At 45.7% G+C, this 13,456-nt stretch overlaps 1 protein-coding gene across 1 annotated transcript in view; it reads right to left on the bottom strand.

The window, feature by feature from the left end:
* KCND2 (potassium voltage-gated channel subfamily D member 2) overlaps nucleotides 1–13,456 on the bottom strand; it is a 573,818-nt gene that overhangs the window by 19,606 nt on the left and 540,756 nt on the right. Inside the window, exon 2 of the mRNA XM_075558602.1 lies at nucleotides 4,547–4,709. Coding sequence (XP_075414717.1) covers nucleotides 4,547–4,709 — 163 coding nt within the window. The remainder of the gene's footprint in view (nucleotides 1–4,546; nucleotides 4,710–13,456) is intronic.

Genomic DNA, 13,456 nt, shown 5'->3' with positions numbered 1-13,456 from the left:
GTGACTCGCAGGTTGTGAACCGTTGGTCTAGGCAATTCTGACTCACAGTGACTCTAAAGAACAACACAGGGCCCACCCTGTAGGTTCCTGAGGCCATCGCTCTTCACGGACTAGAGAGCCTCATCTTCTCCCGAGGTTCAGCTAGTGATTTTTGAACCCCTGACCTTGGGTTTAGCAGCCCACTATGCCACCAGGGCTAGGGTGTAAGAACAGACAGACTGAATATTGGTAAGGACCTTCCTCAGTTGGCATCCAAACTCTCAGGGGAAAAGTAAAATAAGTAAATAAATTTTTAAAAAATGCTGAAACTCAGCATGGATTTCTATTTTGGGTCCCTGCGGGTCAGAATCAATTTTCTAGAGGTTGTGGGTTGCAGCCTAGAAAATTCTATAGAGGACAGTTGTGCCCTATCCCTTGGGGTCACTATGATGTCTCTGGACAGGACGGTCACAGTTCGAAAGCACCAGTCTCTCCGTGACAAGCTTCTATTCCTGTGAAGAGTCCATGGTCTCAGAAACCCACACGGTCAGTTCTACACCGGCACAGGGTTGCTATGGGGTGGGCTCAACGGGTTGGAATATGGTGACCTGGCGTCACCTCAAGAAGAAGGGACCCCCGGGAATGTGAGCAAGTCCTCTGTCCAAGGACAGTGACTCTGATGGTAAGGATTGCAGACACTCGTAGTGTTCTAGAAGTCTTAATCTCTATGATTGCTTCAGAAATGACTCGACAGCATGCTTGACTGAATTAACTGGTTGCTCTTCCATAGCTTTAATATGTTTCAGATCTCTCAGCCCCGGGAACCTTAACAATATTTTAGTCTAATGGATGTTACTGTGATATTGCAAACATCTCTTGGGAAGGTAAATACAAAAGTGTCTTTGGTAACTTATGTAGTTCTGCCTCTACTGCTCTTTCTCAGACGATTATGTTCAGCTTCTTGGTCACAGGCTGTTTGCTGGACACATTAGACTAGGTTATTGTTACACTCTGTTTTATTAGACAGATTTTTCTAGTAGTCATGATATTCACAATTCATGAAAGTGCATTATGGATATATGCATATTTGTAGCAGAGATTTTAAGAACACCAAAAGTCATTACTAAAACATATTTTGCAATTTAGTGTGCTTTTACATCGCACTTAATTTTGCATCCTAAATTTATCTAGCCAAAGAGGCCTCTAAACTCTTCTAAGATTTTCTGTCTTAGGTCTGTTGTACACCATGACAAAAAAAAATACAGAGATTCTTGGGACTGATTTATATGAGCATCAGATTTATAGTTCTCACATAGCTCCCTTCTCTCAGAGAACTGCAATGGATCATGGGTGGGAAGTTTAGCTTATGGTAGAATTTTTGTTATTTTAAACAATATCATTTGCACTGGGAGTAGAATTATAGCTGTCAGCAGTGATGTCAGAGGACTAATGTCATCCACATCCAGTGCAGTAACTCATGCTCTCACCCCTTCATCTCCACTGCCCCTGCCCCACCGCTCCTGTGGGTGGAGGGCCTGGGCAGGCCATGTCCAGGTTCAAGGCTGGGCTAAGGACACGCACTAAGTTTCTCCCAGCTCCCAGTTCTACCCCAGGTAGCTCCTCAGTGCCACTCCTCTCTCCCATTGGCAAAGGTGGAGACTCTTCTGTGCCCCACTGGTGGGCTCCTTGGTCTGCCCAGCAACACCCGGTAGGCAGTGGAGGGTGGCGGTGCAAGTTACAGCCCTGGGTGATGGGTGACATAATCTTACTGACACCCTGGTCCTGCAGCATCGCCTGTCCCCATGTTGCTGCTGCTGAGTCCCTTGGGTCATTCAGGTGTCGTGTCCTCTGACAGTGGTCCAGGCTATGGTCTGCACTGCCCTGCTGCTCCCTACGGGACATCACAGCCAGGAGGTCATGCATGAAGTCCCGTGGTGGCGGGACTGGATGTGACTGAAATCCTTCCAGTGCTGCTTGCCAAGTTGTGTCACCTGTGTGAGTCTGCACGTAGGGGCCATGGAGTTTATTTCCACCCAGAGCCACCTTGTGACGGAGCACAGCTTCCCAACAGGGCTTTCTTGGCTGTAATCTCCGCAGAGGCTATCTTTCAGTTAGCAGCCCACAGCTGCCCTCTGGCACCACCAGGGGGATGGGCCACACTGTGCCTCTTTCCAACCACTGGCTCATTGGAGAATCAGTTTTCTCTTTATTCAAATGAATGATGATGACCCTTTCCTACAGTACAGAGGCTAATGGATGTTCAGTATTTGTCCAGAGGTGGGGCCTGAAACACAAGCCACTACAGGCTGAGCAGAGTGATCCTTTGCAAAGGGAAGAGATTCTCTGGCACGGGCTATGACTGAGCGCTCTGCCTGGTGTGTTCATGGCTGGACCATCACATACACAGACAGCAACAGCACCGGTCTCCAAGTAGCCAAATCACTTCCCAACGAATTGCATTATGCGACTTCATACTTCATCGGACAGAGAGATGCTCTCCAAAGCAGGTTGAAAATCTACTTCTGGAACTTACCTGTGAAGTCAGTGAGGGGCTGCTTCCACATTTCTCATCGTCATCCCCCATTACCCAGACAGACCATGCCTCTACCAGAGTCATTGCTATGCATGGCTTTGGGGTATTTTTAAAAAATGAATCTATCCATAAAGGACAAAGAGACAGTGACCTTGAAGAAGAATTCTGGAAATATTCAATCACAAGCCCCGAGGACACTGCAAAGAAAGGTTCCCAAAATTATTTCTAAGCAACAAAGGCTTTCTCAAGGTGACTCTTTTACCAGAGGATGGGGTAGCGGGGTGTTAACCCCAGGATGCTTTTCTGAGCGGTGTTTTATTCTCCCAGTGATCCTGGGGGAGCCCTGGTGGGCTGGCATGGAACAGTGATTCTCTGACTTAGTTAATATGTCCCTTAGAATGAATGGCCCGATTCCTGGATAATTTAGAATTCTCCTTTACCAAATAGGAAGAAGAATGGAAATGACCTCCAAGAGGAACTGTGACCATTATGGCCAATTGCTTCCTGAAACATGTCAGACCGCGGGCTTGCAGGTAACGAGCCATCTGTACATGTGAAGCAGGCTGCTGGGAGGAGGCAGAGCTGGGAGTCTGCTAACCGAAAGGGTGAAGGTTCCAGCACCATGGAAGGAAGGCCTGGCTGATCTGTTGCCATAAAGAGTGTAGCAGGAAGCCTAGTGGAGCACACAGGTCACCAGGAGTCAGAATCAAGTTGCTGACAATGAGGGTGTCTTCATTGTGTTGTTGTTTTGGGTTTTGTTTAAATGTTCAACATTGTGAATATCACTGTGTTAGGATGATGTTAATGTGATCCACCCAGCCATTTCTATGTTTGCATTTAATTTCAGTCTCATTGCTGGGTGGTTATTGTTTTGTCATTTTACAGATGAGTGTGCACCGTGCTTTGCTCAGAGGGTCCAAGGGGAGCTCTTTTCAGTCTTTGTCTACTGGAGCAGGTGGACCCCTGGCAGAGAGACTACATCAAACGGATCTAGACAGTGGAGTCCACTGAGGCTTTCCAAGAATCCATCTTTGATGGCACTACTGTCCCTAGTGCCCTGCTTTCCACCCCGATTTCTGATTTCTTTTTCTTTGCTTCTGGCCACATACCGAGATCACATGTCTTTGTCTTCAATGTGGCCATGTGACCATCCCTGGTTAATGCAACAGAGATGGCCAAGAGTTCCCATCTAGGAGCAAGTGTTCATTTTTTTAAATCGTGTTATTAGGAGCTCATCCAACTCATCACAATCCATACCTACATCAGTTGTGTAAAGCACATTTATACATTCATTGCCCTCATCATTCTCAGAACAATTGCTCTCTACCTAAGCCCCTGGCATCAGCTCCTCATTTTTCCCCTTCCCTTTCCGCTCCCCCCTCACTCATGAACCTTGATAATTTATAAACTATTATTTTGTCATATCTTTCCCTGTCCAATGTCTCCCTTCACCCACTTTTCTGTTGTCCATCCCCCAGAGAGGAGATTATATGTAGATCCCTGTAATCGGTTCCCCCTTTCCAATCCACCCTTCCTCCACCCTCCCAGTATCACCACTCTCAGCACTGGTCCTGAAGGAATCATCTGTCCTGGATTTCCTGTGTTTCCAGTTCCTATCTGTACCAGTGTCCATCCTCTGGTCTAGCCAGATTTGTAAGGTAGAATCGGGATCATGATAGTGGGTGAGGAGGAAGTATTTAGGAACTAGAGGAAAGTTGTATGTTTCATTGTTGCTACGTCGTACCCTGATTGGCTCGTCTAGGAGCAAGTGTTCTTGTTGCTTTGTCCCACCTTGGGTGATTATGACAGTCTGGGGTTAAGATGAGGGTCCTTTCCTGGACCTGCAAGGGGCCTGGACTGTGACTGAGAAATCTTCCTTCTTTTAAGCCTCTGACCGGTCAGTTTCTTTTTACTGTGCAAGGTGTAAAAGTCAGTGTGTCTTGACTGTTGCCATGAGTGAGCCGATCAGGAACACTGGATAGAAAGGGAGGAGCTGTGAGGTGCCTCAGGAAAAGCAAACAACTGAGCATGTACCTTCTGCGCCCTCCGTTTGTCGGCGCGCTGGTTCTGGTGGTAGATGCGGCTGAAGTTCGAGACAATCACTGGAACCGGAAGCGCGATGACCAAGACCCCACTCAACGAACAGATGGAGCCAAAGATCTTCCCTGCTATGGTTTTGGGTACCATGTCTCCATACCTGGATTAGATAAAAAATACATATGTATCAATATTGTTTTAAAGTAGAGGAAGACATAACTACATGTTACAAGTGGGTTTTTGCTGTAAATCAAATAATTTTAAAGTCATGCATCAATTTCTATTTCACGATGGTACTAGGCATGACTTGAACCACTTGTGCACTAGAAATTCATGGCTATTTGAGCATAAAACTTCCTTTCATCCTTGCAGACATTGACCCAACCCAGCTAGGAATCTCTGATGGGAAACTATTCTAAGCCACATGGCTTAGTGATTCCATTACTTTACATAAAATGGTACAGCTCTGCATATGTGGTAATCAATATTTCTTTGCTTCATTTTATGCTAAAGGACATATCTTCCACTTAACATTTTAACCCCAGGATTTGTTATGAAATGTAAGAGGAAAGTGTAATAGTACATCATAGTCCTTTCAAGAGGTATAATCATGTACAATGTAAACTTTGCAAGGTGACCCTTGCCCGTACTTGGGAAATCCAGTGGTCATTTCCCCACGTTACTCTCACTTTCTCCTGTGAGTTTGACAGAGTGGTCCACTAGCTCATTGAAAGTCTCTGTCCTTGGTTTCTATTTTAGCAAATTTCCTATGTGGCCCACCTACCTATTGACGGTTATCGTTCCATCTTCCATACTGGCTCATTTCCCTTCATGGTTTTTTAAATCGTCAAAAATTTAAGGAAGAACCTTGAGTCTCTTTCATATTGTCCCCATTCCCTCTGTGATTTCAAATGACCTAGATACTGCTGATTCCCTGAGTCTATGAACCACCATGGAGTCTCTCCTGAAAGATACTATTATCTCCTGGGGTTTCTAGTGATTATCCTTACATTTGGACCTCATAGAATCAATTAAAACTTAGCCCTCCAGAATGAAGTTCTTATTTCATTTACCCCTTTGGTTCATGTGGAAGTTATACAATCTACTGTCAACTTGAGGAAGGGGTAGCATCTAGCCCAGTGGTTCTCATCCTGTGGGTCATGCCCCTTTGGGGGTTGAATGAACCTTTCACAGGGGTCACCTAAGACCATCAGAAAACATATTTCCAGTGGTCTTAGGAACGGGGACACCCTTCTTTATCCGTCTTCAGGCAGATACGTGCACATACGATTACCTGGCGTGAAGACTGTTACCTATGCTACACCATGCTTCAAGACAAAATTTCATTTATTGTAATTAGAAATAAATATTTCACAATATATAATTACATATTGTTTTTGTGATCAATCACAATGCTTTAATTATGTTCAATTTGTAACCACAAAAATACATCCTCCATATTAGATATTTACATGATGATTCATAGCAGTCGCAAAATTACAGTTTTGACGTAGCAACAAAAATAATTTTATGATTGGGGGTCACCACAACAATGATGAACTGTATTAAAGGGTCGCAGTATTAGGAAGGTTGAGAACCACTGCTCTAGCCTGTCAATCAGGTCACAGCTTGATGACCTCATTTGGAGGCATGGTGGAGACTCTCTGCTTGTCTCCCTTCAAGACGTTCCTGTTGAGAAGCCACATGGAGCTACACAGATGAAGCCAGAGCCCTGGAGTTGGAGGAGCCACGTGGAGACCCACACCAGCACTGAGATGCTCCCACCGCCACTGGATCCACAAGACTTTCCACCCACTGGCCTGTGATCTTCCTGCATTCAGTGTCATTGCATGTGTTACATGAATATGAAGAGGAATTCATAGACTAGTATCGGACATAATAGGCTCATATCAGACTTATGGACTTGATCTGGACTGGGCTGGGATGTTTTCTTAATATACAATTACTCTTTATGTAAAGCTTTTTCTTATACACATATGAGTGTCTATGAATTTTGTTTCTCTAATCTACCCCGACTAACACAGTCCATCTCCACCTAGTCCAACTTCTTCCTCCCCCAGATAACCACCTCTAAATAAATGGGACTACCAATACTCAATGTCCCAGGGTCTCTGTGTGTAGGCCAGTTATCTGGGAAGCTACTGGAAAGAACATAGAAGACCAGTGGGAAAGACATGAGGACCTTCTTCCTATAGGAATACACTGATGGGGCTGGAAAGTGAACTCTGTTCTACAATGCTGTGTACCCATGAGCCAGTGCCAATTTACCACTGTGCACATCAGTGCAGGCCACACACCACCAATACTGCTTTGCTCCTTTGCACTATTGATGCAGGAGGCACTGGGGAAGATGAAAGCGTGTATGTGAGTGAGCACCTGTGCGTGGATGTGAGTGAACACCTGTACACACACACACACCTTCAGAAAACAAAGCGAGGTTTCATTTTATGCCTATCAATTAAGAGCTCTTAATTGAATTTCTCCAAAGGGAAAGTAAATAAAAACCTCAATTATTTGATTGCTATGGTCTGAGAGGGCAGGAAACAAGTTGGAGTAATCACAATAAGCCCCAAAGAGCTAAATGAATAGCTCATATACTTTCTCCTCTCGAACAGATTTTTAAAGACTTTAAAAGAATCACTTTATTGGGGGCTCATATAATTTTTATCACAATCTATACATCCATCCATTGTGTCAAGCACATTTTTACATTTGTTGTCCTTATCACAGAATGCATCTTTTTTCCAAGCACATATGTACATTATTGCCCTCATCAATCTCAAAGCATTTGCATTCTACTTAAGCTCCTCATTTTCCTCTCCCTCATGAACCCTTGGTCATTTATCAATTATTATTATTTTGTCATAGCTTACACAGTCCGACGTCTCCCTTCACCCACTTTTCTGTTGTCTGTCCCCCAGGGTGGGGTTATATGTAGTTCCTTGTAATCGGTCCCTCCTTTGTACCCTACCTTCCCTGCACCCTTCTGGTATTGCCACTCTCACCACTGGTCCTGAAGGGATCATCCACCCTGGATCCCCTGGGTGTCCAGTTCCCATCTGCACCAGTGTCCATCCTCTTTTGGTACTCATCCCTCACGATGTCATGGAGTAAGCGAGGTCCAGCACATGGTAACAGAGAAACGGGAATGGCCACGAGTCACCCCTCAGTGAGAGGACACCATGAACAAAAGTGGGTGAAGTCACACGGCAGTGGCGATTGGAGAACCATGTTCACAGCAAACCTCTGTGGAAAGGAAGAAGGGGCCAGGTCCATGCTGGGAGCCCAGCAAAAGGGACCCTGGAAAATTTAATAAAGCATCTCTTCTCTTTTTAATCGTGGGGAGCAAGTCCAGCTTCCCCATGTTACAAGCCAATGCGGAGAGTCCCTTTGTGAGGACACAGCAGAGACTGACGGGTGGGTGAGCAGACAAGGGGCAGAGCAGGCAGGGTGCTGAGCTCCTGCGGCAGGCAGCCTTGGCCGATTCCTGGGAGCAAACCCTGCCTCCTTCCACACCAGTTGGCCTCCAGTCAACTGTGCCTCCTGAGTGTGTGTCAGACCAGAACGGTGCTCCATTGGGTCTTCCGGCCTGCTTTCTCAGAGTCAGCCAGCCCTTTCTTCTCAGGCACCCCTGGATTAGACCCTCCAACTGCGCCTGCCGGAGACGACTTGCTCCCCTTCCATATGCCTCTGGGGAATGTGCGTTTTCCCCCAGGGATTCTTGCTCCTGCCCTTTGGGCTCTCTGCAAGAATGGCCTGCCACGGACACTTGCCGTATTTTAAACATATTTTGTCAATTTGAATAATTTAGAAAATAAAGTGAAAGGCCCAGGGTGATTTGTATCTGGTCTTACAAGCGACCGTTCCCCCCCCCCTTCCCCGCCCCCATTGCTTCTCAATTAAGGGTGACCTTGAGGAATGGACACGTGGATGTTTATTCTTAACCTCCTGGTTGGGCACAGAATCTAGAGGGAAGATCTCTCTCTCTCTCTCTCTCTCTCTCTCTCTCTCTCTCTCTCTCTCTCTCTCAGCTGCACTTCTCCATCAGACAAAGGACCTTTCAGCTAGCATTCAAACCCATGGCCAGGAGCACAAAAAGCATTATATACCTAAGGAACTCTATTTCTCTGAAACTTAGGGGAAGAAAGCTTCAGAACAGAAAGCTTTGTGGGGAGAAGTGACACTGAGAGGGGGCTCTGTTCTCCCGAAAAGTCTCAGGCTTGCCTACAATCATGCCATCCTCTAAGGAGGATTTCCATCCCCTGTGACTTGTTTACGACTTGGTCTTTTATTCTTTATCTTCCATATGAAAACAGGCTCTGATTTTTCTGAATCTTTCCCTTAACTTCATGCTAAGGCAAGCCCCATTATACATTACATTTGCTCTGCTTTTCTTCAGAATTCGATATTATTTCTCCCGTCTTCAAAACTCATTTCCCTCAAAGAGTTACCCTAACACATGGCATAGACATGCCCTTGTTTTCTTGCAGCGTCAGCACCCCCCTTTCCTCTTCGTTCAATCAAAAAAGCTACCTAAGGCCCAGATGATCAAGTGAAGTCATCACAGAGTTCTTTTGCAAACCAGAAACAACCAGGGAGAGAAGGTAGCATAAGGGAGGGAATTGTTCCCAGGAACTTTTGCATAGCAGAAATGAGCAGGCTCCAGCCTTGTTGGGTGATGGGAGATTAGCCCCGTCTTTCTTCTCCCCCTTTCTCCTGCTCCAAGCAGATTCCCCTCTTCACTGCGCTCACCATGCTGTTGTAGAGTCACCCGCCTTTCCAGTGGTCCCTCTTGACTTACTCTCCACATCTGCCAACATCTACACTCATTGCTCCCCCTTTTCCTCCGTCAGTTAAAAAGGTTCAGCATGGAAGTGTCGTTGAGAAACACGTGTTCATCTTGAATGTGAACATACCACCACAAAAGGAGCCCTGGTGCCATTGGGCTGCTAACTGCAGGGTCTGTGGTTCAAGACCACCAGCCACTCTGTGGGAGAAAGCTGAGGCTGTGGGCTCCCCCAAGATTCACAGTCGTACACACCCTATTCAGGGTCTCTATGAGAAGAAAATGGCTCAGGGGGGGTGGGGCTGGTTTTTGTTTTGATTTTCCACAAATTCTTGATAAGTATTAGGTCTTTTGCTGCGTGTTAAACATGACATGGGGTGGGCGGAGACTTCTTTAGAAGCGTGTCGGCTCTGTGTTGGTGAAGATTGGAAACTGAAGTCTGATGCGAATGTTTCACGCAGTATCTTGTCAGTCTCGGGTGTACTCTGTTTGTACGATGTCAGAGTAGTGTTTAAATTGGGTTCATCAAGACAGAAAAACCGAGGGTGAAGTTGCCAGTCCCCAGTGTATTAAGTCATACGGAGATAGCTTGTAAACTGTGCAAACTTTTATGTATCATCTGTTTAACCTGGATTTTATTCACAGCTCCTTAGTTTTCCCCCTATTTGGATTTTTTCCCAGAAGTTTTGAGGCTAAGGCATTTCTGTCTTTAGATTTCAAATGGCAAAATAGTTTTCTCACACCTTCTTTGAACACAGTGCTGTCACAGTGAGTGCTAGGTACTTTGATTCTATGTTTCTTGCATCTCTCTTCCTGTACAGAGTGTGAAAGCAGTCTCAGCATAAAGAGAAACACCCCCAGAAGGCAAACTTTTCTAGCTAAGGCCCGGCTTTCTTACCTCCAAGCGGTTTCCCATGCCCCAAGAAAGGAAAGAAACCCACCTGTTTTAAAGACAATCAAGAAGGGAGATGAGACCTTCCTAGGACAGGAAAGAAAGGTTGGCCTTGAAATTAACCTCACTGCTGACTGTAATTCAATCTCCTCCCTTTCTTTCTCTTGACAATGAGGAAGTCTTAAATTGCTGGGTAGAGGGACCCCGTGAATGGATCCTGAGCAGCTGCAGAGACGTCCCTAAGCGTCCTGTGCATTGTAGGGGCAGGTGCTGACCCAGAGAGACTGCCTTTCAACAATGCCCTTCCCTTCAGACAAAACTGGATATGGGATGTGGACCAGGATCTGGGCATTTGAAAGGCAGGTATTTAAAAAAACAGTTAGAAGAAAGTGAATGGATGGACACAACATTCTAGAGAAAGCCATTTGCTGTGTACGTTGCACATGCTTTACTGATTGACTTTGTGTTTTCACTCCCCTCAGGAGTCCCTGCGCGCTAGCCAGAGAGGCTGAAGAAACTGCTTCTTCTGCCGTGGAAACAGCCTCACTTTTCAACTCATATTTCTACCCTGTAGCCTCTCTGAAGCTGTTATTCATGGATTTTCTGTCCTAAGCCTGGTATTCTAGAAAGATTTGATGGATAATTTTTATAGTTGTAATGCTTGAAAATAATAAGCAGCTTTTTTTGTGTGTGTTCTTCAATCACACCTGTTTGCGGGCAGAACTCGCTTGCCAAAGGGGCCCCGATGTTCCTTCAACAATAGCATTCTCGTTGACATTTAAAAATCAATATTGGTCTAAAAAGACTGTCTTGCTTTTCCCCTCCATCTATCTATCTTCCGTATCATCAGAACACCCTGCTCTGTTGCTAGGTCTGAGAATTTCTTTGGACCTTCTCATCTGCACATTTATTTAAAGTGTTCTGTTCCCACTTGCCTTTCTAAACTTTAAGCCAATTCATAAGTTGGTATCCTCTGAAGCCACTACCCACCTGTCAGTTTGCCACACTGTGGTGGCTTGTCTCTTGTTTGGATGCTACAACGTTGGTATTTCAAATACCAGCAGGGGCAACCATGATGGACAGATATCAGTGGAGTCTCCAGACTGAGACAAGATAGGGAAACAAAAAGGACCGATGGACTGCTTACAAAAATTACCCAGTATGAATTATGATAGAATCCTGTCTGATATGGCGAGGCCGTGGGTTCAAGAGTCCTCTTTCCAAAGGCATGGTGGGCGCAACCACGGAATCCAATAAGCAATGACCAGGAGGATGCAGCAGGGCCGCGCAGCTTTCATTCTGTTTTCCAAGACTGCTCATCAATCCTGACGCTGAGCTGCCCTCAAAGGCAGAATAGAACTTCCCCCCAGAGCTTCCAAGGCTGTAAATCTTTTTGGGATCAGACAGCCTCATATTTCTCCCGAAGAGTGGCTAGCTGGCTGGCAGGTCGGAACCCAGCGCTTAACCTGCGGTGCCACCAGTGCTTCTCAGTCTAGGAAGGGTCGCTATAGATCAGCGTCCACTGCACAGCAACGGGCCACAACACAATACAGGACTAAGGCTTCAAAAGGTGTGTACCCAAAAGTGCCTGTTTTTAAATTGTATCCATGCTTCATGGCGCTAATCACTTTAATATCTGGTAAATGAAGGGGTGGGGGAGAATCGGAAGACCTCCTCCCTAAGTGAGTGGTTTGGAGCCAGTATCTATGGACTCATGAAAAATCTATGGATGTATTCAGGTGGCATGGAAACCCCAAGGTACCATATGCGCTCACGAACCCTCTTTTCTGGAACGAGCTCTCACATCGTTACTGACTACACAGCACAAAGTGACACAACCCAAACAACAGTAAAAGCATTCTATGCATACACTTTCACGGAGTATTAAGATCTATATTGTTAACATACACAAAATATGAAATATAAAATACACAGCACAAAGGGAATGCTGGGGGAAAAATCCACCATCCTTTCACAACTGCAGGTATACAAAATTCCCACACGGGGGCATACCAACCTAAACCACAGTTTGGAAAGCAACCTCTCTTTTTCCCCTGGTGAATTCAAACTGAGAGGGAGAAAAGGCCTTTCAGTAATTCGCTTGTACAGAGAGATTCCTGATCTTTGCCTACACACGTTCAATATTCAGGACATATTTTAGGCAGCTTATTCCTCTGGAAATAGTTGAACAGAAAAAAATAAAAACCCCACCAATTTAATAGATGATATATTTTGAAAGTGTTTTCCAAAAAAGGATGTAAAACAATTCTAACAGCATTTCGTGTTTCTGCTAGAACGAGTCTTCTTCTGCTCCCACGTGAAAACTTTTCAAAGCCTCGTTTCCGTACGATGGACCAGTGGTGTGAAAACGAAGGGAAAACAGGAGGATTGAGTCTGTGGACCTCACTGCTATCTACTTGTTGCCACTCAACCCTACATGAGCGGGTAGGGCCGCCGTGGTGAGTTTCCGAGACCGTAACTCTCCACGGGAGTAGAAAGCCCCGTCTTCTTTTCGGGGGTGTGACTGGTAGTTTCGAATTGCTGACCCTTTGGATCGCAGCCCAACTCATAACCCCTCTGTCACCGAGGCTCCTGCTGGGTGTGTGGGTGGGAAGGAGGGGAGATCCACAACAGGATGAGCATGCTTGGAGCACACCTGCTCACATGTCGGCCACAAGCTCTTGGCACTAGGCTTCTGGGGGGTTACCTGGCTGTCTTTTTTAATTTAGTTTATCCCTTGTCTTTATTTCAGCTCATGCCTTAAAAAAACCAAAACCAAAACAGACCAAAACATGATTTCTCCATGATTTGCTTTTCTTTCTTTCTTGTGTTGGTTGGTATGCTGTTGCCGTGAGGTGCCTTCAAGCAGGTCACCCCCCCCCCCCATTCACCGCGGTCCTCACGGGGCCGGGTGCTTTCATGCTCCCCGTCCTAGGACAGAACTTTTAAGGCTGGGCATTCAACATTTGCTTGTGACCTAATATCCGACGATTGTGTTTTCTCCTACAGGATAACCACCAGGGCGCATGCCTCTGGTCTCTTTATTTTCCAAGTACACCTTTCCAAGGCCATGTTTGTAACACTAAGTTTACAAAAACGATACAACGGTGTGTACAATGGATTCTTCAGAGCCACGCATTAACAACAAACAAAACAAAGCTCTCGGGCCTAGCTTTCCCATCTGTGGGACCAACAGAAGCCTGGCCCC

The sequence above is a fragment of the Tenrec ecaudatus genome, chromosome 9 (assembly GCF_050624435.1).
Source record: "Tenrec ecaudatus isolate mTenEca1 chromosome 9, mTenEca1.hap1, whole genome shotgun sequence".
NCBI lineage: Eukaryota > Metazoa > Chordata > Mammalia > Afrosoricida > Tenrecidae > Tenrec > Tenrec ecaudatus.
Note: the sequence above shows the minus strand (reverse complement) of the source record. Positions and strands in the feature narration are given on the sequence as shown.